Here is a 24326-nt window from a genome sequence, read left to right on the forward strand (position 1 = left end):
CGAGGAGAGAATAAAGCATCAGTGGTTATGTAGACGCTGTAACAGGTTGACCGAATGTTGCATGGCACAGCATGTCACGGCATGGCAGGCTCCAATGAGGCTTCACCCACCCAGGGCTCCATCCCGCTCAACACAATCAGGCTTTAACAGTGAAACCGACTTCAGGTTACCATGACAACGTGGTAGCACTGCCTGCATGGTACAAAGGCTGGCAGGTCCCGCGCATGTGTGTGTGTGTGAGATAGAGAGCGTGAGTGATGTGTGGCAGAGCAGGCGCGGCCCTCCTGGGGCCCTCATTCGTTTGTCTCTGGCTGAGACCACGGGAGCCCTGATGCAGCAAAGATGGAGGAGGAGGAGGAGGAAGAGGAGGTGGTGGTTGGGGTGAGGACAGGGGGAGGATAGGGAGGGGGCAAGTGAAAGAAAGGCAACTGATGTGGAGAAAGAGGATGATAAAAAGATGCAGAGAGAGGTGTAGAGCAAGGGAAGAATATGAAATGGAAAGAGTGGCAGAAAAAATGGAATGAAATATCGGGGACTAGAGATTATTCTGTGCCTATTTCATCATTCACTCATCCATCAGTCATGTGCAATATCTCATACAGCAAAGTATGGATCAAAACTCGCTTTAAAAACTAGACTTCACCATTACATTTTGGCAAACTTATTACACCTACTAGAAGTGCACTCAAAATTCAACATGTAATAACTTCTACACTGAAAGTTCAAAGGACTTGAAACAGCACCGCTCCCATAACTACAGAGAATAATGAAACAATGAGTACTTAAGCATGTCTGCATGCAGCCCTTTTAATGCACCCAAACATTAAAAATGAGAAATGGATCTCTTGGTTCCTCTTGCACACACCTAGAATCAACCATCCTAAGCACCTTGATGGCACCGAAACCTATGCAACTCTTTCATTCACTGATTTTTCCTCTTCTCATAATACCCAATTACAACTACAATTAGACGTTACGTTAATTATGGCTGACAAACGCATATATATAACTACACATTTTTAATCTTGATTTTGATGTTGTCACATGGGTTGTGGACTGTCTCACGTGGTGACCTCAGAGGGTCAAAGTAAGTAAGTGTTCTGTCTAAGCCGCATTTGTCCCCTAATGGCTCCCCACAGAGTTGTGTTCTTTGCCCACAAATGTTTATTCTCTACACCAATGACTGTAGAAGACTGTACATGGACAAAAACAATCTTACATTTGCAGATAACACACAGTAGTTGTTGTCAGTCTGCTTTATGGAAATCACTAATATGCTGCCTTGCTGCCTTTTGTGAGACAGTACAGATCAGAATTGAACTGATCAGTTAGATTTTTGATTAAATTGTAACTCTATCTTTTCTTTTTCCTTTTTTAGGTGTAGATCACACAAATAAGGACCTGAGGAAAAACTTTGTAAGTAAACTTGAAATCACTTCAAATTTGATTTTTGAACAATAACTGATCTCGACCAAATCTCATTGAAGCTGGGCTGTAAAATAACATCACTCCAGTTATCTCAAGTAGATCTCAGGGATGGTGCAGTGTAATTTCTGATTCAGTTTTCCTTTCATGAGATTATATTCAGTCACCAGTGCTGTTTGATATCACAAACAAGTGGATTTTCAATAGAGAGAAATCTTTGTATTGACTTTCTCTTTAACTGCCCAACTTCTCCATTACTGAAAACCTTGGACAATAAGTTTCATATAATGATAAAGCTGTTTTATCCTGTTAGGCTGGTGTTGCACTGGCTAGCCATAAAGCATATGTGGAGTGGCAGTGTTGTTTGCTCCTGCCTTGTCATTTATAATCCTATAGGCAGTTTGAAGCACGCAGGCCAACTTGTACTTTGTCAGAGCAGATTGTCTGGCATGGATAAGCCTGGCTGGAGAGAAAGAGAGAGAGAGAGGGAGATACATAATTGCTCTTGTTCAGTTTGCTGCCAAGACATCCTCCTCCCGTTATGCCTATATACACTGGCACACAAGTCCTTCAAATATGTTCACTTTTATGAGACACACATAAACCACGCACGCACGCAGAAACGGGCATTTCCTCAGTGACAGTGATTGCCATCAGTCAGAAGAAATATGACATACCACTATAATTCAAGTGGCAGTATCAAGAGGTTTTCATGGAATTCCTTCATTTCCTGTCGTGCCATTCAGATGTTTTGTGTTGAGAGTTACATTGTCTTACTCAGTGCTTCATTTGTTTTCTGTCTGGCTTACAGGAGGCCCTCGCCAGTTTTGACCTATGTGCTTCACACAGTCTGTCTTATGATCCCATGCCTGTCAGAGATGAGGAGAATAGGTAATTACTGTTGCCCTTTTGTTACTTTTCTTGGGAGACTTAATGGGGCCATTTATTTAGCCTATCCAATAACAAAAACACAAGAGCAATAGTGTGAGGAATGGATTAAACACATTAAATAAAACATACTCTTTGAAAATATCAATAAATCTAACCTCTGTCTTGATTGTCTACAGTATGTATGTAAGATGAGTGGCCAAACAGTGTTATTCTAGCGAGAAATAAGGATCAATCGTACTCTTATCATAACTTGTTTTACATTGCAATACAAGAGCAATGCTTTTTCATCATTATCATTGTGGAGAAGCTGATTTTTTTTCCTTTTACAGGGTTCTGGTTTTAACCAGAGTGAGCTAGAAACACTAAGAAAATCAGGCGAAACGCATTTTCACCTAACCTCATGGAGCTCAGATTTGCTTAGTTAGCAAGCTATCCACAGCTAATAAAATCTGTCAGAAAAAGGCGTCATTTCGGCCAGCAAATTGAAGGAAATTGAGAAGAAATGATTTTGTCTACTTCTTTCTAACAATTACTATAAGTTTTGAATGCTGTGTGGGAGTGGACGGATATTCAGCCATAGCTACAGTAACTAAGGGGGTAGGGTTGAGCGAATTTTCAATCAACCCACCAAACGATATTGCCCTCACAGTGTAAGATCAAATTGGTGTGTCATGGTAAAAATTTTAAACGAATTTTGAAAATGTTGCATACTAAGCAGTTGTATACACCAGGTGTCCACTGAGAAATAATACATTGTTTTATGTTTTCAGTGCTGTGTATGAACAGGAATACAACAGCAAAATGCTTCCCTTGGTTGAGTTTCAGTTTCCAGTTTCTTGTGCTGGTCTTTATCAGTCTTAAATTGGGGCTGTACTGTGCGAAATTGTCTGTCCAGGCTAAATTTGGGGACATACTCAGGTCGGCACATCAAAAAACAGAAAACTCACATCTGTGCATATTCTGTCTCAGCATGCGGCTAACATGTCCCTCTCTATTTCAGTCATGGGACCCGGTGTGCAGGGGAAGTTGCAATGGAGGCCAACAACTCCTACTGCGGTGTGGGCATTGCCTTCAATGCCAGGATTGGAGGTGAGGAAAACAGTGCAGCGTTATAGAGACAGTGGGAGGCAGTGCATTGTGGGAGTACTGCATTGGCCAAGACTATCATATGGCATACAAAAAAATCAAAAAACATTTGTTAGAGCTCACTAATCCCTTCTTTAAACTAGGCAGACTTTATGACAATACAATAAAAAACTAAAATCTCTCATTTTGGCAGAAAATCATAGGAGGATAGGTTTTCACCTGTGTCTGTTGGTTTTTTTTTGTTTGTTTGTTTTTTTTTTTGTTTATTCGTCAGCAGGATTACGCAAAAAGTGGGGATGGGGCATGGGTCAGGAAAGAACCCATTGAAATTTGGGGCAGATCCAGATCATTTACTATGCATTTGAATTTTTTTTCTCTGAAGTCTGGTGTATGTTGTCCACATCGGCCTTGGTGGAGGGCTGCACTCTACTTATCGCCATTCTACTTGTTTTTTTTAGTTTGTTTATTTGTCAGCAGGATTATGCAAAAAGGACTGAACTGATGTGCACCAAACTTGGTGAAGGGATTGGGAATGGGCCAGGGAAGAACCCTGGTTAAAGGGGCAGATCCAGGATTTTTTTTATCACTTTCCTTAATGTTACGAGATAGGGCATTTTTCACCTTGGTATGGAGGTATGCGCTCTACTTAGTGCCAGTCTAGTTTTTATATGTGTTGTGTGAGTTTGTAGTCCTGGTAGTCTCCTACTCTGTTAGAACCTTACCAAGTCAGTGTTAGTTTTGTGTGCAGTGGCAAAGTACAGCTGAAAATAGGCTTATCAACTGTACTTGAAACTCAGAAGTTTCATGGAAGAAGTGAAAGTAATATATCTCTGAGAAAGTCTTCACGAGTAGTGGTTGCAGGTGATGAGAAATATTTCTTAAAAAATAAAATGGCTGTGAGAATATATCATTTATAGATAAGCACATACAGATATTGTGCATTTTATGTGTGTGTATAGCTTTGGCTTTGTGTGAATGCGACAGACTACATAGTGACTGGCTGCTATTGAGCCGTGCTGACCCTATTTAGCAGCCTATTTTTTAGTGGGGGCTTCGGTGATGGCTTTTTGAGTGTTGGTTGTAAATTGGCGGGGATGGATAAATTGCATACACACAAGGTTTTCTGTTGTGAAATCAAACATTTTTATAGGATACACTAAGAGTGCCATAACGCACAAAATAATGAGTGCATGATATGTTTGAGAAAGAAACTTTCCCACAGCGCTCCGATCTGAATGTCTCAAAATTAGTTTCATACAGTGGTGTCATTAGCATGAAGCATGGACTATAAAAAGAGGGATCCCTTGGTTGAACTCTGACATTTGAACCGTGTTCTGTGATCTTTAACCCCTAACCTCCCCTCATTTGTCAGAGGCTGATGAGAGCCTCTTTCAGAATTGACAGAAAGAAAAAAACAGTTTGTGAAGCAAGACCATGAATCTCTTTCCATTGTTAGTCTCAATTTCACCTTTCAGAGTCTATTTTATCCCGACTCATAAACAGAGTCTCACACACAGGAGATGAAAGGGCAGGACCCAAATGAAAGATGCATGGTGAACTACCGGGTGCTCTTGAGACCTGTGCTCACTGTCTGACAATGAGGGGTGACTGAGCTGAATTTTTACCTCTGTGTCTGCTTACGCTTTGGAAATGTACTCAAAATTCTCAGTGCATTTATGTTATAGAGTAGCCTTGTTAGGTTTCTGGTTTTTGAGTATATACTGTACATAGATGTGATGAATCAGTAGAGAGAAGACAAATTAAGCCCACTCAATCAGCTTGAAATACATTTTGATGCATTGCAAGCAGAATATATAAGACAGTAAGAAGAAAAGCACTACACCACAGTTTACATGTAGTTCTGTAATTAACTACCTTCTGTTGCTGTTGCGGTCAGTTGCTTTTGATAAATCTTTCAAGAAGTAGCATCATTGCAGCATCGCCACTCTGTTGGTGTTTCAGGCAACTAGAGTCTCTGCTGGGGAAAGCTGGGTTTGCTTTGTGGTGAAAGCAGCTACAGCCTGAACCTGTAGTTGTAATAAAAGAAAGAATTCTTTTATTACAACTCTTCTTCTCTGCAACAGTAGAGTACTGACAGAATGTTACATAATGTAAATTAATCCATAATTCCACCCATGCATTATATGCATACTGCATATTGTAATGTTATTTTGGCTGCCAGTCTCAACTTTGATAGTATCCTATATTAGAGTGATGCCCTCTAGGCTCCCTGGAGGTGAAATGAAGAAAATATTTATCTTAGCTTTCGCTCCCTGTTGTTATTCTGTCATCCGCTAATGTCAAAATACAACATTGCATGTCAACCTAGGCTACTACTGCCACAGTCATGTTGGAAGTATTGAAGACAGTATTGCAACAACAATGCATCGTCGGTCTACATGAAAATATAATTCATAAGGTTCCTTTAACCACATGACCTCATAAGTGTTTCAAGCTCCTCTGCTTTTTATTATGTTCTACTGTAAGTACATTTGTAACTGGATTTTTAAAATATATATTATATCTATCTATATATGTACAGTATGTATTGTTATTGTATTTGAACATATTATTCTTATGATAAGGGGTTTTGATAGCAGTTTCCGCTTTTTTGAATTTGTGTCAACGTATTCATTACATTGAAGAGTAACATTGTAGAAGGTGTATTAGGGAGGTTTTGAGTCTATAAGGGTGGATATTAGATGATTTCTAAAATTGCCCTCGGTGGCTGTGAATCCAGCTAAATCAAAAGCTATTGTGTCCCTGAATGTGAAAGCTAGTTAGTAGCAATCACTCAGACCAGCCTGAAGAGGTTTCTTTTTAGCCAACACATCACTGGCTAAAACCAGTTGACAAAGTTGAGATGAAACTATTTACAGTATTGAAATCATTTTGCAATTTTATTTTTATAGCTAATAGGGGCAAGGTTACTGACATCACTTTGAAATACATTCTCACAAAAAATATTAAATTACCCTGGAATCATTTCATCATTTTCATTTCAGCAACCGGTGATTGAGCAAAGATTGAGCAAGACCAGTCAGAGACACAGACAGTACAGGTATTCACGCAGGGAGAGAAACGGGTATAGAAAAGAAGCAGACACAGAAACAGACAGTGAGGAAAGAAGAGGAGACAGACCCAGATCAAATCAGAAGCATTACAAAGACAGACATAAGAAACAGGCACAGCAAAAGAGAGAGAAGACAGCAGATTCAGACTCTAGTATTAGCCAGCTGTTATAAGTGCGCTTACAATATGTTTATTGTCAAGTATTGTGTCACTGCTTTGTTACTGTATAATTTTTTTGTAGGTGGAATATCAATTTAACTTTTTGCAAAATGAAAAACACAAGGTTTGTCTGTGTGCAAGCAGCACCCGGATACAAAGTGCGCCCTCAGCCTCCTTCTGAACTCTGATCTCTGTGACCTTCTCGCTCCGTCCAGGTATCCGCTTGTTGAACTGCTCTGTCACTGATGCCATGGAGGCCACAGCTCTGACCATCAACATCCACTTCATCGACATCTATGTCTGCAGCTGGGGCCCGCGGGACGACGGGGCCGAGATGGACGGGCCGCACAGCCTGACAGAGCAAGCCCTCCGGCTAGGAACTCACAAGGCACAGCTTTCATCCCTAAGTTCACACTAGTGTCTGTCGGATGTAAAGCAGACACTCGCGCTGTCTGTGGAGCTGAGATTGAAAGAGCAAAATATTGAGTATGGGAATATCTAGCCAGATTTAGATCCAAATTCTAACGTATTCGTTTAGACATGAATAAGGAACTAAGTTCTGGAAATGAGTTCCTTTTTTGGCTTTCCCTGTTTCAATGAATATAAAGAACTATGAAGATTAGGCAAATTAGTCAGATAATGGACGCACGTTTTACATGAGGAAACATTCATTCTCTTGTTCTCTCAATAGCAACCCCTCTCTTTATCTCACTCTTTTTAAAGTAGTTAGGAAGTTTAACTACCTATAAGTTTGTTCCTTAAATCATTTAACATTTCAAGAAATGTCTATCCCTTGAACTAATATTTATTCTAGTGGCACAGTGCTTGCTTTCTGTCTGAATGAATATAGTGCACAAGTTGTAGCAGCTTCAAGGTTTGTGTTTGACCAGTGAGTGATGTTCAGCACTGCTAACTGCACCATGATAGCTCCTGGGCCATCCCACAGTACTACCTTTTCACTTTATGGGGCCCAAAAATTAAGACAGGGGAACAAAAACTTAAGCATGGAGTGTATTCCTGACCTTGGAATACATATCTGTTGTAAGTCCAGATGGGGTATCCACATCAGTTGCATAAAAATCAGTCTAACAAAATGTTTAATAATATTTAAAAATTATCGAAATAAATGGAAAATCGAACAAAATTATAAGTGTTTAAATCTAGTTATAATTATATTATGACTGTTTATTATGTTGGCAGAGGATGGCTTCAGATGTGTTTGTCTGTGTGTTTGTGGGTATGAGAAAATGGGGGAGAGAGAAGCAGCAAGCGCATATCTGCGGGAGGGAATGAGGGCGAATGAAAGAATTTAGTGAGACTGTGGTTCTTTATTGATAAAATAATGTTATGGGTCACTGATCTACAGTGCTAGTCATTACTGTAAATACCAATTCCATCGGCGGAGTTTAAGTAGGAATGTGGTAAGCGGAGGATTGTGGGAAACTGAGTCCATAAGGAGGCCGGTGAAGCTCCTACACTGTGATAAAATATTCAAAGCTTGTTCACTTACAAACTTTCAAACCTATCCCAGTGATGGTCAAAATGAAAAAAGCCTGTAAGTGAACCTTGGCTTTAGAATATTGCATTAGATTTAAACTTTGAGCCTGGTTCTTCTGGTTGAAGTGTGGGTAAGGTTTCTGACCTCCCTAATAGTTTTTCCTCAAACCATAAGGTTTCTCTTGGTCCTTTGAAGGAATGTTGTGTAAAGTACTTGCTGTTGTGTTGCCCTGGCACCTGGGGTTTTAGGGCTAATTTACTAATTGCATAAGCATCCAAAAGATCCTTGCTGTCGGTCTCCCAACTTCAGTTATTTTTGCATTGCAAAAGTTCCTTTGGATGGTTTGAGTTACACTGACCAAGAAAAGTTCTTAATTTTTTTATTACTGCTGTTGTGATTATCGTTTTTTGGCTTATGGTATGGCTTTGTTTGTTGCACTTGATACTTGTGAACTTATGAAAGTACATTATTGGTGATATGAGAACTGAGAAGATACTGTAGACTACTCTCACCGTGTTTCATCTGTATGCTGTTAAAAACTACAGATTTCAGCACATCAAAACAGTGGAAAAGAGTGAAAATTGAAATAAGAGTTTTTCCTCAAACCACAAAGTTTCTTTATTTCTTTCTTTTTTTTAATATTAAAGAATACAAGTTTTTCACTTTTCCACTTGATGTAAATATTGTTTATTAGTATGTAATATATGAAATGATCTGCTTACTACTAAATGGAAAGTCTCTATTAAATCCACTTCCCACTTGTTTTTTCACTTTGACGTCCCTTTGTTTGTGTTTTCAGGGCCGAGATGGGAAGGGCAGCATCTTTGTGTGGGCGGCAGGTAATGGTGGAATGCATCATGACCACTGCGGTGCAGACGGCTATGTTAACTCCATCCACAACATTGCCATCGGCGCTGTCACTCAAACAGGGGAGCCCGCCTACTTTGGCGAGCCCTGCCCTGGGGTGATGGCCGTCACTCTAACAGGGGCCAGCGTGGGAGGCTCACTACCTCTGGTTAGTGTGTATGTACCGCCTAACACATCTAACAGCGATGTTTATCATTAATGAGTGCATATATGTGTGTGTGTGTGTGTGTGTGTGTGTGTGTGTGTGTGTGTGTGTGTGTGTGTGTGTGTGTGTGTGTGTGTGTGTGTGTGTGTGTGTGTCTGTGTGTGTGCCAGCAGCCATGCTCTTTGACTCCTGTGAGCTGTGAGAAGCCTGTTAAAGAGCAGCCACTGGTGTGATATTTATAGAAGCCTGCCAAATGACCTAGGTGACTGCTGGGCACACACACACACACGCACACACTCACACATAGACACACAGAAGCAAAAGTAGTGTTAATTAGAGGTAAAGCACGGCTGTAGTGGCTGAGAAAAGGGAAAGGAAGAAGCCAAGGTGTTGATGGCGGAGGCAACAGTGAAAAGCCAGGAAAGAAATGCTGTGCCAACTCCATGGCTACAGAAACAGGCCAATTTATCAGTGTGATATCACCTTCGTCTGCTAGGATGCCTTCTCTTTTGCACCTCACACCAGGAAGTGGTCAAACCAGACACAAGTTTTTTTTTTATTTTTTATTATCATCACTGTAAAATTGTGTTGGCGTGTTCAAATGACAGAAAAAAACTGCTGCTGATACAGTAGCTGCTACAGTGTTGCAGCTCTTCTGGCTTGACTTGCTGCAAAACTGCATTCTTTTCCAAAAGCCTCCCAGAGAAATCCATTTCAGAGAAGGATTTGTGTTGAACAGCTTACACGCACCCATCTTTTTACTCTGTATACTGATACAACATCTACGTACTTGTAACATATTTTGTGTGTGGTTTCTCCAGGTCACTGTGACCAACACTGGTGATGGCTGTGTTACACACTTTCCAGGAACATCCAGTGCTGCTCCAATAGCTGCAGGAATTCTGGCTCTCGTCTTAGAAGTAAAGTGAGTGTCTACCTGACCAGCCGTACCACACACAATATTTACTACAGTAGAATAATGAATGTGATACTTTGTTGATTTATGTAGGGGCTCACTGAGTTGTTCACACTCTAAAGGGCTTCAGTCCCCAGCCTTGTGGTCTTTATTTGATTATTTGTCATGGTTGTGATTATAGATTGGTTCTATTTTGTGACAATGGTTCAAACTTTCAGTGTTATGTTTTCTAATAATTAAGATCACGTTCCCCGTATAGCCCATGTGCTTGCTTTTACAAGCAAGTTGTCCACTAACCAGAACGTTGGTGTTACGATTCCCAGCTTGTCCAGTATGCATTTCGAAGTGACCTTGGGAAAGATACTGAACCCTAAATTTTATGTTTGAGTGTGTTTGTGAATGAGATGTATGAATGTGTGTGTGAATAGGTGAATGTGAGCGTGTAACGTTAAGCGCTTTGAGTGGTCGATAGGACTAGAAAAGCACTATATAAGTGTAGTCCATTTACTATTTACTAAAAGGTTCTCGCTATTTTCTCCTATATCCCTCTTTATCGCCCTGTATTTGTCATCTCTGCATAGGACAACAATGTTAGAAGTAATTTTCCCCTCAGCCATTCACTGCTGCTTATATGTGCTGTTGCCAAAAAATCTGAAAAATTCAGCTCCATTTGTTCTAGGAGCACAGCACCCTCTTCCTGTTTTGTGCAGGAAAGCAGATTTTCTTCCTGACGTAAATCACCAGAAAGCAAAGTTGGTGGTACACAGCCTAAAATTCTGTGTTGAGCTCAATTGAGACTAAGGCTCTAACTAATGATTATTAGGCATTTAGGTTATGTTGGTGTGTCGGCCGGTCAGTTCAGGACTTCGGACCAGGCTAAAGAAATCTCAAAAACTACTGGATGGATTGCCATTACATGCGGTACAAACATTCATGGTGCCCAAAGTATGAATCCTAATGATTTTGGTGATCCTGTGACTTTTAAGCTACTACCACCAGCAAGTCAAAGTTTTCTCTTATCCAGGGAAAAATCTCAAAATCTACTGGATGAATTGGCACAAAATTTGGTCCAGACATTCATGGTGTACATTCTGTGTCTCCTAATGATTTTGATCATTCCCTGACTTTTCCCTGAGGTCAAAATGTTAGTTTTCCAATACTCTGGGGTATAACCAAATACCAGAATAACAACTGACATTCGCATCAGCCTCTGTGTACTTTGAGTTTAATGCTAATTAGCAAATGTTAGCATGCTAACATGCTCAACTATGATGGTGAAAATAGTCAACATGTTAATATGTTAGCATTAGCACATTAGCGTTTTCTGTCAATTGTCTAATCAGTTAGTCAAGGAGTTGAATAAATATTCAGGGACTAAAAGAGACTGTTGAAAAAATTTCTGCATTAAAATTCTGCACCCTGCATCTCTGAGCTTTTTCCTCCTCTGCATTTTCCCTTCTCTTTCCCTTCGCTTTTTTAAATCCCTCCTTTGATATAGATCATCTTTTTCTCCTACCTTTTCTTTCTCTGTGTCTCTGTATAAATCTGTAGATATATCTCCTTTGCTCTTTTTTCTTCCTCTCCCCCCTTTGTCTCACCTGCCACTTCCTACCATTTCCCAAGCCCCCTTTTTCTTCATCCCTCTTAACTCGCCAGCTGTCGGTGTGGCCTCGGGCCTGGTATTTTGTGGTGGTATCAGTGGCGTCTACGCCTCCTTCGTGTTATGGATGGTACTAGAGGCTGGCTTTACTGCTCCAGCTGTCATGCCACAGCGTCTCAGTCTTAGTCGCTTGGTTGTAAAATGGAGCGCGGGTCCCATGGGCGAGGCAACTCCCAGGACATTACTGTTAAAGGCTTTGTCGTGACCCGCTGCTACTGACTAAACTATATATCACCTCTCCTGCTCACATCGGCAGCATTCTGCTCACGTCTTTATGGAGCCGGGGTCTCTCTCTCTGTCTGTATATCTTTCTGGGTCTGTCTCTCTCTGTTTCTCATACTTTCTCATTCCGTGTCTCACTCTTTCTCCTCACAGTTCACACAAACACATAGTCTCATATATTCTGCCATATTCTCTTTTACACAATGCAAACCTAGTTTTTTCTATCATCCCCATTAATAAGAAACAATCTTTCTCATATGAAATATCCACAAGAATCAAAACTTTCGTATATACAGAGATGAGGGTACATTTGTTACATACTGTAATAATTTCATGCCACTGAAATGTTTCCAGAATTGCCCTTTTATCACTGTCTCTAAAACAACATTTAGATCACAACACATCAAAATTGATATAAAATCATGTCAAGTTAAAGGTGCTATATATATGTTTTAGTTTAAAATATTCAAAAATTAACTAAAATTATCAGCAGAATGGGTTGAAGTAACAGTTTTGACAATATTTCAGAGATGTCAGAGATTTCTCTGTGCTGCAGAGATATCTACTGAAGTTAGCATGCTAACCAGCTAGCCCAGACACGTCCCATTTCATTATACCACATTGTACCTCAAGAGGCTTTAGTGAGTCACTATAGCGTAGAGTCTGCCCTCAGTCCAACATGGGAGGATGAAGAGGTAGCAACCTTTAAATATAACCTTGAAAGCAATGGTTTCCAACCTGGAGGTCGGGACACTCCAGGGGGTCCAAGGATTAATATGAGAGGTCATAAGATGATGGAAGGGCTAAGAACATAAACTTGTTTATTTATACTTTTGTAATGTTTCTGTTTTTTTTCTATTGTGAAATAAAATTTTACCTCTTCTGGCCTCGAAAACATCATTCAACTCAAACAATCCAAGAATAAAAAATCAGTCTTTGCTATAACTGCTCATAACTTCACACTAAGGAGATAATCTGTGATGTGGGGCCACAGAAGACGAAACTTCATAACATAACAGGGTTATGTAGACAACCCCTGTTGTATCGATGAATTCTTTAACTTGACTAGTGCAGTGTCCATTCAAAACATGCCTGTTATTTCATTAATAGTTCAATATTTTATTCAGTCATCTAATCTTCATCATCTAATTTCCACATCACTGCTGTGTAATGATATGAATAATAATAATAATAGAACCTATTTGTCAGATACCTCATAAGAAAATACTGGACCACAAATTCAGAAGGACTGCTTTGACACATACACTCACTTGCCTGTTTATTAGGTACACTTAGATAAAACTAATGCAATAATCCTAATAATCCTAATATATCATGCTTGGGTGGGGATAAAAAGACAACAAAATGGTGCCGTCCTGTTGTCACTGCATCTTAAACAAAAAACTTGCGGGATGCTTTTGCTTCAAGTGACCGTGTAACCTTTACATACATACCACTGCTGTGATAACCTATTTAATTTGGAGTTTGGGTCTCTGTCTAAAATAGTCCCACACTTTAGATGACTCTGTGCAATGTTTTGTAGCTGCAGCTTGTTTTGCGGGGATCCAGGCTTTTACCAAGGGCAGCCATGATGCGTTTACTGTATCTCTTTTTATGTTGTGACCGCTCGGTTCTAGGGAAACATCTCGCTCATCCAAAAAACTTCACAGTTGACAGTGCACTTCCTTGGGTCTTCAACAATACATCCTTGAAGTTTGAAGTCGATTGGGTGTTCAGTTGTCTAGAAAATTGAAGGACAGACAGAAAGACAGACAAACAGAGATTCCTCCATTTATTAGTTGGATGTCTGATTCTAGCAGCTCTAAAGATGGCAATGTCGGTCTGTCATTCTTTTGGTCCACCACTTTGGTCCAGACTAAAACATCTCAACAACTACTGACTATAGTGATCCCATGACTTTTCATCTAGTGACATCAGCAGGTTCAATTTTTCAATTATCCAGTGAAATATCTCAACAGCTACACGATCTGCATGATGAACTGGCACAACATCTTGAAGAGACATTCATAGTTCCCACATTATAAATCCTATTTACTTTGGTACCCTAAATTTTCCTCTAGCATGAGGAAAAAAAAATTGAATAATTTGAATTTAATTTGTCAAATACTTTGATATATGATCAAACACCTTTGATCATATCTAAAGTGACATTTCTAATAGTCTCCACTTTGCTTTGTGTTTAGTGTTAATTGGGAAATGTTAGCATGCATACACACAAAACTAATGATGATGATGAATATTGTAACGTTATACCTGCTAAACATCAGCATGATAACATGTCCACAATTAGGCTGTTGGCATTCTGACATTAGCATTTAGCTCAAAGCCTCTTAGACTTTAGACTTAGTCTTGATAACTAAAGTTTCATAGTAGCCCAATTTAGTGGCACAATGATATACAGCATTAATGTAGCTTACAGCTAGACTACTGACCCACATGCCATTTTAGTGTCTTTTGTGGACTTTCTGTGTTTGCAGATACCTACAATTTTACTGATATATATATAATCTCTTTATTTTTACTTTTCATGTGTGGTTATTAGATTATGGTTTGAATACCTCTATCTAGCGCTTTATTATCTCCACCTCCAATTTCTCTTTATGCAGCTGTACTCTCCAGGATCTTCCGTGATTAATGAGGAAAAATTCTGTACTTGCGATCTCTCGGTTTATCTTTGTTTGTTTATAATAACAAGTGAGCAAATTGACAACAGTTGTAAATGTCAACATAAGCTAACTCTTGTCCTCACTAGATGTTTCAAGAAATTGCACAGATTTGGAAACTAATCATCTCACTCTATTTTTTTTAATTGACACCAATAGAAATAGACAGGAAACATGGGGAGAGAGACAAGATGACATCCAACAAAGGTCTATGGCGGGAATTGAATCAGGTATATTATGGTATGCATCTTAACAACGAGGCTGCCAGAATGCCGATTTTTTGTCATTTCCAGGATAATGAGAAGTCTTCTTCTGGCAGCAGTTGAAATTACAACATACAGTGCTGATACGAAACAACAGAGGGCCTAAAGGGAACACAGTGTGTTGTTGTCTATGTAATCAGAATGGCCTTCAGTGTGTTACTGCCCTAAAAGTTTCAGGGTGTCACTGTCTGTCTGTCTCTCTGATGCTATGTTGGCCTGTCTGTCTGTTTTTCTATCTGTCTCCATCCATCCGCCATGACGGCTGTCCAACAGACCATCAGGGTGAATCAATTCTTCACTCATCCGGTTTGTCAGTCTTTCTGTCTCGGAAAGTTTGTTCACTTTATCGCCATGTCAGCCTCTCTGTCACTTTATCTCGGTTTCTCTCATCCATTCATCAGTATTTCTGTCCATTTTCTCGAAAGGAGCTGAACATTTGATTTTATTCTGCCTTTTGTTATGTTAGTTATGTGTGTCGGGTTTGTACACCTGCTGTCCACCTTTCTGTCCATCCTTATCTGCTTCTGCTGAGTTTATTGGACTGTGTGGAGAGATGGATTGTCTCGTCCTTTACGCCAGTCACTCTCTTCACAGACCAGATTGACTGGCGTGACTCTGTTCACAGAACAGAGTGACTATTTTGAGCAAGTCCTTTCATTCAATCACAGTAAATGTATATGAATAATATTTTAACCTCCTTTAACCTATTGGTCAATTTAACCATTTAGTGATGGGAGACATCAAAATCATCCACTTCTTGTGCTCCAGTCTCACTTGATGTCTAGTGATAATGGACCACTTGCATTATCCAAAGTAAAATGACTCTTCTTTTGTCAATACAGTTTGTTCATGGATGAAAATGTATGGCCTTTCAGTTGTTAAAATATAAAAAAATGTAATGCCTTTATATAGCAGTGGTTTATATTTGGAACTCAATTTATATTGGAACTTAATTTTGTACATAGATTTTTGATGTTTGTGTCCTCATCCCATGACACATATTTTAAGTTGAGCTATCTACCCGAAACACTGTGTTCTAAGAACACAAAGTTATTAAATATTAATAGTATTATTAATACTTTGTATGAAATCATCTACAGTATGACCGTTTCAGCTTGGGGCTTTAACAGCATAAAACTCATGCTGTATTTCCCTATCTGTACACCCAAACTAATTTTTTCTATAATATAGTAATTCAATTTCTTCCCCTCTCCCACTTTCTCTGTCTCTGCCTGAGTACATTGAATGAAGAAGGGAAATAATGTGTAAAACTTGCTCTGTGGGGAGTTGACCAGTTCATTAACTGTTTCTTGCAACAGAGGTGAACTAAACTGTATTCTACTCTGTCATACATTTCTGTACCTACTTAAATGTTTGCAATTAATCCTCTGACAATGGAGCTGTTTAAAAATTGACACATTTTGAATTTGCGTCTATTAGGGTATGAGTTAACCATTGGTGGCTATAAACTAACTCAACACAATCAGTATTAAGCAGTATGTGTTTATCTCCTGAGTGTCAAAAGGTGTTAAGTCATGTTTTATGCCCACACAAAAGAAATATTTCACATCAACACCATCTCCACTTTTCAGTATTTCAAAATTTGGGAATTAGGAAAAGGTGGGCAATACACAAAAACTGCATACATGCATACATATGCAAGTGCAATACAGTATGTTTAAGGCTACTCAACATAACAATATACAGTGTTCATGCACAACAACTGTTGCTGAGACACACCTACAGTATGCACAAATTTTCTATGCGCACAAGGATTTGTGCACACACATACAAATGATAGAAATGCAGGGAGATATGCACACACACATACGTACATTCAACGAGTATATTGAGCTTTCACAACTGATCTTTTAGTGTGTTATAAACACATGCATAAATTGGTGTTAAACCATTGACAGAGTCATAGACACAAACACAGGCACACACAGAAACATAAACACTCAAATACAGCCATTCAGATACAAACCGTCCCTGGTCTCACAATCATATAAAAACACACACACACACACACACACACACACACACACACACACACACACACACACACACACACACACACTCGTATGTGTACATGTACTCATTAGCTACAGAAATCAGGGCTTCGCTTGTGGAGTGTATTTAAAGGAGATTGCAGGCATGCAGTTATTGGACTTGGCCTAATTGATAAACCCATTAGTAACACTTGTACAGATAACATGGGAAGAATCTCAGTCTGCTCACAGTTGCTCCAAATGGGTTCACTTAGGCTTAGAGTGCAGCACATTAAGAGAAGATTACAGAGCGATGTGGCGCGTCTAACCAGTCCACGCCTCACTACTGCAAGATTAATAGAGACAAACTAAGGACAGAGATGGCGGGAACATTGGACTCTGATACTCCACGGGGTGGGGACGCTCTATGTGTGTGTGTGTGTGTGTGTGTGTGTGTGTGTGTGTGTGTGTGTGTGTGTGTGTGTGTGTGTGTGTGTGTGTGTGTGTGGAGTTGTACAGCAGTGGGCAGTGGGTGTTATGTGTATCTGTGTATCTGTATGTGTTTCTATGTTTTTCTGTATGTGTGCTCATCTACACGTTTTTGCGTAGTAATGACGCAGTGGGTGATTGGCCTTCTCACGTGAATATGTGTATATGCGTGTGTGTGTGTGTGTGTGTGTGTGTGTGTGTGTGTGTGTGTGTGTGTGTGTGTGTGTGTGTGGTTTGTGTGTGTGTGTGTGTGTGTGTGTTTGCTTTTGCTGTGTGTGTTTTTTCTCTGTGTGGGTGGATCTGTGCTGCTCTGTAAATACAGCCATGTGTGTTAGTTCCTCTGCCTTTCAACTAAAGCTGCAATGTGGCTCGGCGGAAGATCTTAATGCGAAGTGTCCAAGCAGAAGATGTGCTGCCTGGGATGAGACATTGGGGTTTAAACTGCTGCTTGTCTTGTACCAACACATTATACTCTGCTGACTAACAAGCTTGACTGTTAGTGATATCTCCTTTAGTTACTGCGGAAAGAAAAAGAAAAGAAGAACAAAACTGAACATGCCAAACTTCAGTAAAGCCGGCATCAGAATTAATGTAAAGGCTTCAGTCTCTTCTGGCTGCAAATATGTTCACGATGTATGATGGGTTGACGCCTATGAATGATTTTTGAGGTGACGCTGATGATAGTTACTTTTTTGGCTGCTCCTAGTGTTTTAAATTGGACCTTTTCCAAGCCAATAAATTACAAAATTTTAATGTGTCTTGCTGTTTGTTTTAGATGATTTTTTTAGACATGCTAGCGTGTGTATGGCTGTAGGGATGGTGAGGTTGATTTGTCCAGCACTTCAGTCCATTCTGTGTCCAGCATCTTTTTGGTTTGTGGTACTGTGCAGTAGTTTTAGCAAAGTTTCACCATTTTGGTCCACACTGAAATATCTCAACAACTATTTTTTTTAATTTTTTACAGACATTGGTGGTGGTGCTCTGTGGATGAATCCTACTGACTTGACTTTTAATCTAGTGCCACCGTGAGCCTTATATTTGAGGCTTTGAGTAAATAATGACAACTGTTGGATGGATTGCCATGAAATTTGGTACAGACATTTTTGGTCCCAACCTCAGGATAAATTGAAATACTTGTGCATTTCCTTAACTTTTTTATCAGGTCAAAATTTGAATTAGTCCAAAATTTGGCCTCATGACCAAATATGGTTATGGTTAGGATGCGAACACACTGAACTCAGAAGGTAAACACGGTAAACAATAAAACTGCTAAACATCTGCATGTTCTCCTTGTCATTATGAGCATTTTAGCATGTTAATGTTCGCATTTAGCTCAAAGAGCTCACCTCACACAACTGCTAGCAAGTCTTGTTGAGTTGAAGCTGATGTGAATATTTTGTGCTACTCCTCATGTTTTGATTGGGACCTATTCAAGCCAAATATTGTTTAACAACATTTTCTAAAACAGTACATTGCCCTTAAGGCATCACAATACTCCACAGGAGTAAGATTAGATTCAACTTTATGTCACTGCACACAGTAAGTAACAGTAGGATGAAATGTAGTTTAGCATCTAGCCAGATAGTGCAAACAATAGCACTATATAAAAATACATGAATGTACAAGGTAAGTAATAGACCAATAGGGTAGTGATAAAGAGAAGGGATTTAAACATAATATATATATACAAAAAAGCAGCTATAATATGATATGATGTGAATATAAAAGTAAAAATTCATTTTACATGTCACATTAAAATGATGTTGAAATAGTTTTGATGACTCACACAATAAATATGTGATCAAACCAACAGGACCTTCCATTGTATCAGAGGTAGATGACATTGACTGAATTTTTGGAATACTGAAGTTGCTCAATTCTTATGTCACATATTTTCACCTGTCTTTACTACTTTCAGCCTTAGCAAACACAGTATATTGTGGTAAAAAGAATTTTGTGTCTTGTGCTCCCTACAGAATTTCATTTTCGATGGTTGTTTACAAAAAAAAAAAAAAGTTGAGTGTGATGCTTCTTAATGATCGGGAGCTGACAGTGTTTTCCTCTGGGTCCTGATCTCTCTCTCTTTCTTCACCCCTCCATCTTTCTGTCCCCTCAATTGCCCATCTCTTGCGCTCTCTCTCCTGGGATGGACACTTTGTCCTTGCCTTCCCTGTCTCCTCCTCCTCCTTCTCCTCCTCCTCTCTGCGTCGGCCCACTGTGAGTGATAAATTATTCGTCGGCCATGCTCTGAGGGCCCAGGGCTGCTCATTCCTGCACACAGAGGACTAGCATTGATCCGGCCTGTGGTTCAACTTAATTGGAAACCCAGTTAAACCAGCTACAGACATACTCCAACACACACAAAATCAGCACATAGACACACGCAATGCCCATATGCATTCATGCCTTGAAGTGTTACAAAATTAACATCTGCCCATGTATCAACTACAGTAAGTATATTTTATGATTTAGCATTGCACACATACAAACAACAGTACATAATACAGCATGTTTCCTGAGCCCGGACACACAGATACTGTATACACATACAAAAACACAAACACACTCCTACATTAAAGTGCATGATCCGACACACAAGGACAAGTAGATGGACGCAAACTTCAGCATGCACGCACACACACACACACACACGCACGCACGCACGCACGCACGCACGCACACACACACACACACACACACTTTATAGTCACTAAGTCTGCATTCTAAGCAGCACTAAAGAGGAGTAACAGTCCACAGTGGAGCTATATGGAGGCCCAGGGTTATCGATTGGACTGAGACACTGACTATCATACAGCTAATAGATTACATCAGACACATCGGAGCAGCCCAGTCAATGAGGCCTGATCCTATTAACTGGGGATTTGTAAACAGTTGTGTGCTCACTGTGACGGCTGCTGTGCTGCTTTGTGAGCCTTGGCAGGGGGATGAAGGCTGTTAGGGTCTGGAGGAGGCTTATATATTGTTGCACCTTGCCCCTGCAGCCCAAACATGTTCATGTGTGTGCTGAACAACATGCTTCAATATTGTCATTGTAACAGTGGTGTCAGCTCCCTCTTGTATTCCTAATGTTGCTGTTTACCCTTCAGAGGAAGCCACTGGCAGTTTTCACAGAGTGAGATTATCTATGACAGGAAACATGATTCCTGCATTAGTCTTTGTTAAAATATTAGGTTTTAGTTTTATTTCATCATGTATGAGTTGAATTTTTTATGTTGTTGTATGTCGGTGTCGCATTACTTTAGGATTAGCTTATTGTAAGTCCCGTAAGGACCACAGGAGGAAATCAGCCCAACATTCTTTTAGAAACATTTCAGCTTAAGGGCTTATTCAGACCAGCATTCCATTTCAGTGGAGTCGCTATGATCAGAGGATTTGGTTGCAGGGGTGAAGCAAATCAGTGTGAGTCTTCACATTGCATTCAACTTTCACTTCTGAATTCACACCACTGACCAATAGCAACCCATCTTGATATTGCTGACCTGTGAAGAGATAGACCTTCATCACAGCAGACATTTTGACTTGTCATAGTAGGAAAAGCACAGGTGAAACTAATAACGTTACAATGGTTCTGTCCTGTTCAAGTGTCCCAGTAAGCCGTGACAGTGAGCCAGAATGCACAATACCAGGCACCTGAAACTAATGCAGCTGAATGGAATTCAGCCATTATTAATTTCTACTTTTCCTACTGTGACGTGTCAAAATGAAAAAAAGGAAAGGAAAGGAAAACTGGTGAAGAAGTGGTGAAGCCGGTGTAGCTGCTCTGTAAAAGAGGTATGTTTTATGGTCAGTGAGACAAGAGTTGATGGTACAAATAAATATCTTAAATAAACTATGCTATCAATTGTCTTGTTTGCCACCGAGCTAGTTTGGGAGCTTGGAAATTGAGAGCCAACAATAGCGTGTTCCTGGCTAGTAGTTTCCCAGCAAGCCCTGCTAGTAGTCACTATGACACCAAGCTTTCATCCCCTTCCATTCCACAAACACACATGGAGGAATTCAGCTGTGCCACTTTACGGTATGAATGAATATTGTATGTTGTTATTATTGTAGCCATTTGTATTGAAGTGTGTAGTGAAACCCTATAAATGGCACATCTTCCATGGTTGGAGATGCTCTCCATCATCTGCCATTGACAATAGTTGTGCCTAATTTTATCACTTTTGTGAATAATTTATGTATAACAGTGTTGATGTTACCAGGTTGGTTGGTGAATTGTATTTTCAATGCATGCCAAAACAAAAAAGTGCAACAAAAAATCACTCCATCATCTTGCTACGTTATGTAATTCAGCTGCAAGACATTTTTTATATGTATATCTTTTGGTTAAAGACTACTTAGTGTTTGATTGCAGAGGATGATATCAAGCAAGGTCTGGTACCATAGCATTTGTATTCTAAAAATACTGACGAAAGGCTTATATTAAATATAATCATACAGTATGTAGCATGTCAAAAATAATTAGGGGGATTATTAAATAAATACTGACAGTAAATAACAAGAAACTGTCTTAAAGCTCATATTCTTCGTCTTGAGCTACATACCAAACTCCATAAATAGTGGTTTTATGCTTTCTTGCAGCCAAGCCAAAACCAAAAGGAGGAGAAAACACATACTTTAGTATTGACACAAAGAGCTAATGCAGAGAAAAATAAGTGCCTCCTCTATGTGAAAGAAACCTCACACATTAACAGCTCGGTTCATTTCAAGTCCATTACAGCATAAGCAATATTTCTGTTTAACCAGCACTATGGTAGATGCTGGCTGTGGAGTTTTCGGATTCATTTTGTGGCCTGAACCTATTCGCGTCCTTTCAGGGGCTGTGCAGCAAACAAGTGTGAAAACACTGAGAGAGAGATATCAGTAAACTGGGTTTCTCAGCCAACAGTGTGTTTTTAAGAGCAAAACGACTTTTCCAAAATAAATAGATCTGTGTCGTGGACTGCTAGGAGAGAGAAAAGCCCTCGGTTCAATAATTAATTCCCGAGTCGAGGGTTTTGGAGAGCCGCTGATTGGGCTGATTTTTTTTTTATTCTGTTATGATACAAAGGAGGCCGTTTGAAGTAATTTGTCCCAGAGAGAGCGGCTTGGAATACCATACATGCTTTGATTTAGCAAAGCAAATTTAATTTTGTTTGCTTTATGCAAACCAGCCGGGGCCGCGGGGCTTTCTCTGATTCCACCAGAGGGGTGATGGTGGTGGTGGTGGTGGTGGTGGTGCTGATGATGGAGGGGGGGAAGTGCACACAACAGAATCACGCTGCTGCCGCTAATATATAATACAGAACGCACACGCATACACACAGACACATGCAGTGAGCAGCATCAGTTCAAAAGTACAAAGCCTATCCCCTCCCTACACACACACACACACACACACACACACACACACACACACTCCAATCCCTTTGAAATCAAAGCTTAAAATAATTGTTTGTGTGTTGTGTTTTGTTTCATTCTGTCTGTCTATTATTAGTGTTACTGGTATTATTCCTATCATGTTGTTTTAGCTGCCTGCTCTCACTGCTTGCTGGGGTTTTGTTTTATGCTGCTAATGAAAGCTTCTCTCCTCACTTTTGTTCTGCTGCGTTTTTTCCAATACGTGAATGGAATACATCTGTTTATATCTGTGCCTGATATTTCCTGAGATGTCTTACACCCAACAGCACAATAATGAAGAGGCCACTTGTGAATTGTATTTTTTTCAAGGGCTTTTCTTCACGTCTTTGTGCAGATATTTGGCGTACAGTAAAACTTTTAAGATATTCCTAAACATGGCTGAATGGACATACATGATGTATTACAGTTATGTCATTAGCGATAGGGGAAATTAGGTTTAACTGTGTTGTACACCTTTAATTACCTTTGTCCTGTACAGGAGAAATGACTGTACATGTACAGATGCTGAGGTAGACAGTGGAGGCATGTCTTCTCAGAAACAGAAAAAAAAACCTGTTCACAATGGGTGGCCAAGCAGTTTCCATAGACTCCATTCAAGTCATTTTCTTAGGGAACAATAATGAGTGGATAAAAGCAGAAAAACCCAATTTCCTTTATGCTTTTTATATCCTGAAAAAAAGCCCTCGTTGACGACCCTTTGGTCTTTTGTTACAAAAAACTGAGCTAATATCCTCCAGCTCTCTGCGCAGTTTAAAGGTCTTAATTGGATTCCATTAGTATATTGCTTGACATGACACTTGAGTCCGCTCTATTAGAATTCCCCTGCCTGGGATTAAAAAGAAGACTTTTTCTACATTCGACTCTCTAGGCTCTTTTGTTAAAGTCTAAAATATTCTTTGTTGGAATCACAGTTTTTTAGTGACACCATTATTAAAACCTTAAGCTTGACTTAAACAGATGCTTTTATGTCTAGAGGACCTGCTGTAAAAGGTATGGCAGTGTCTCATCGCAGCAGTTTATGTATCAATAAACATTAGCATTAATTCAGAGTTATCTTTACATGCATGGCGGATAGAATGTGTTGTTAGCCCCATAAAAGAGTCTTCTAGCCTCTTTTCTACACCAGTTGAGAGCTTGTGCTGGGCTCCCTCCAGGTTTCTTTTCAGAGTATCCTGCAGAGTTGAAGTGTTTCCCCTGTTTTCAGTTCGTGTAGAACACGGGCTGAAGGAAGGATGCATTTGATGATATCCTGTTACTGTTACGATATACTGATATACTCTTGTGTCTCCTGCCCCAGCCCTGAGCTGACGTGGAGGGGTGTTCAGCATTTGATCGCCAAGACAGCAAAGATCCCTGACCCCAAAGAGCCCGGGTGGAACATCAACGCAGCAGGATACCATGTTCACCATAGGTATTGTGGTACACCCATGCCCTCTCTGGCCACTTTTTAAATGAGGTTTCCATGTAAGCACGTCGGTGTATTAATCAATCAACTTAAACATCAGTAGTTCTGTTCTTTAAAAGCAAAGTTTCCGTGCTT

General features: G+C 39.9%; 1 protein-coding gene across 1 annotated transcript in view; it reads left to right on the forward strand.

Moving 5' to 3' along the window:
* The window catches only part of LOC120784663 (furin-like protease kpc-1), a 193053-nt gene that overhangs the window by 111407 nt on the left and 57320 nt on the right, over positions 1-24326 (forward strand). The window contains exons 7-13 of the mRNA XM_040118638.1: positions 1379-1416; positions 2237-2316; positions 3317-3405; positions 6849-7021; positions 8931-9146; positions 9965-10068; positions 24084-24197. Coding sequence (XP_039974572.1) covers positions 1379-1416; positions 2237-2316; positions 3317-3405; positions 6849-7021; positions 8931-9146; positions 9965-10068; positions 24084-24197 — 814 coding nt within the window. The remainder of the gene's footprint in view (positions 1-1378; positions 1417-2236; positions 2317-3316; positions 3406-6848; positions 7022-8930; positions 9147-9964; positions 10069-24083; positions 24198-24326) is intronic.

This window comes from Xiphias gladius, chromosome 22, assembly GCF_016859285.1.
Source record: "Xiphias gladius isolate SHS-SW01 ecotype Sanya breed wild chromosome 22, ASM1685928v1, whole genome shotgun sequence".
In the NCBI taxonomy this organism is placed as follows: domain Eukaryota; kingdom Metazoa; phylum Chordata; class Actinopteri; order Istiophoriformes; family Xiphiidae; genus Xiphias; species Xiphias gladius.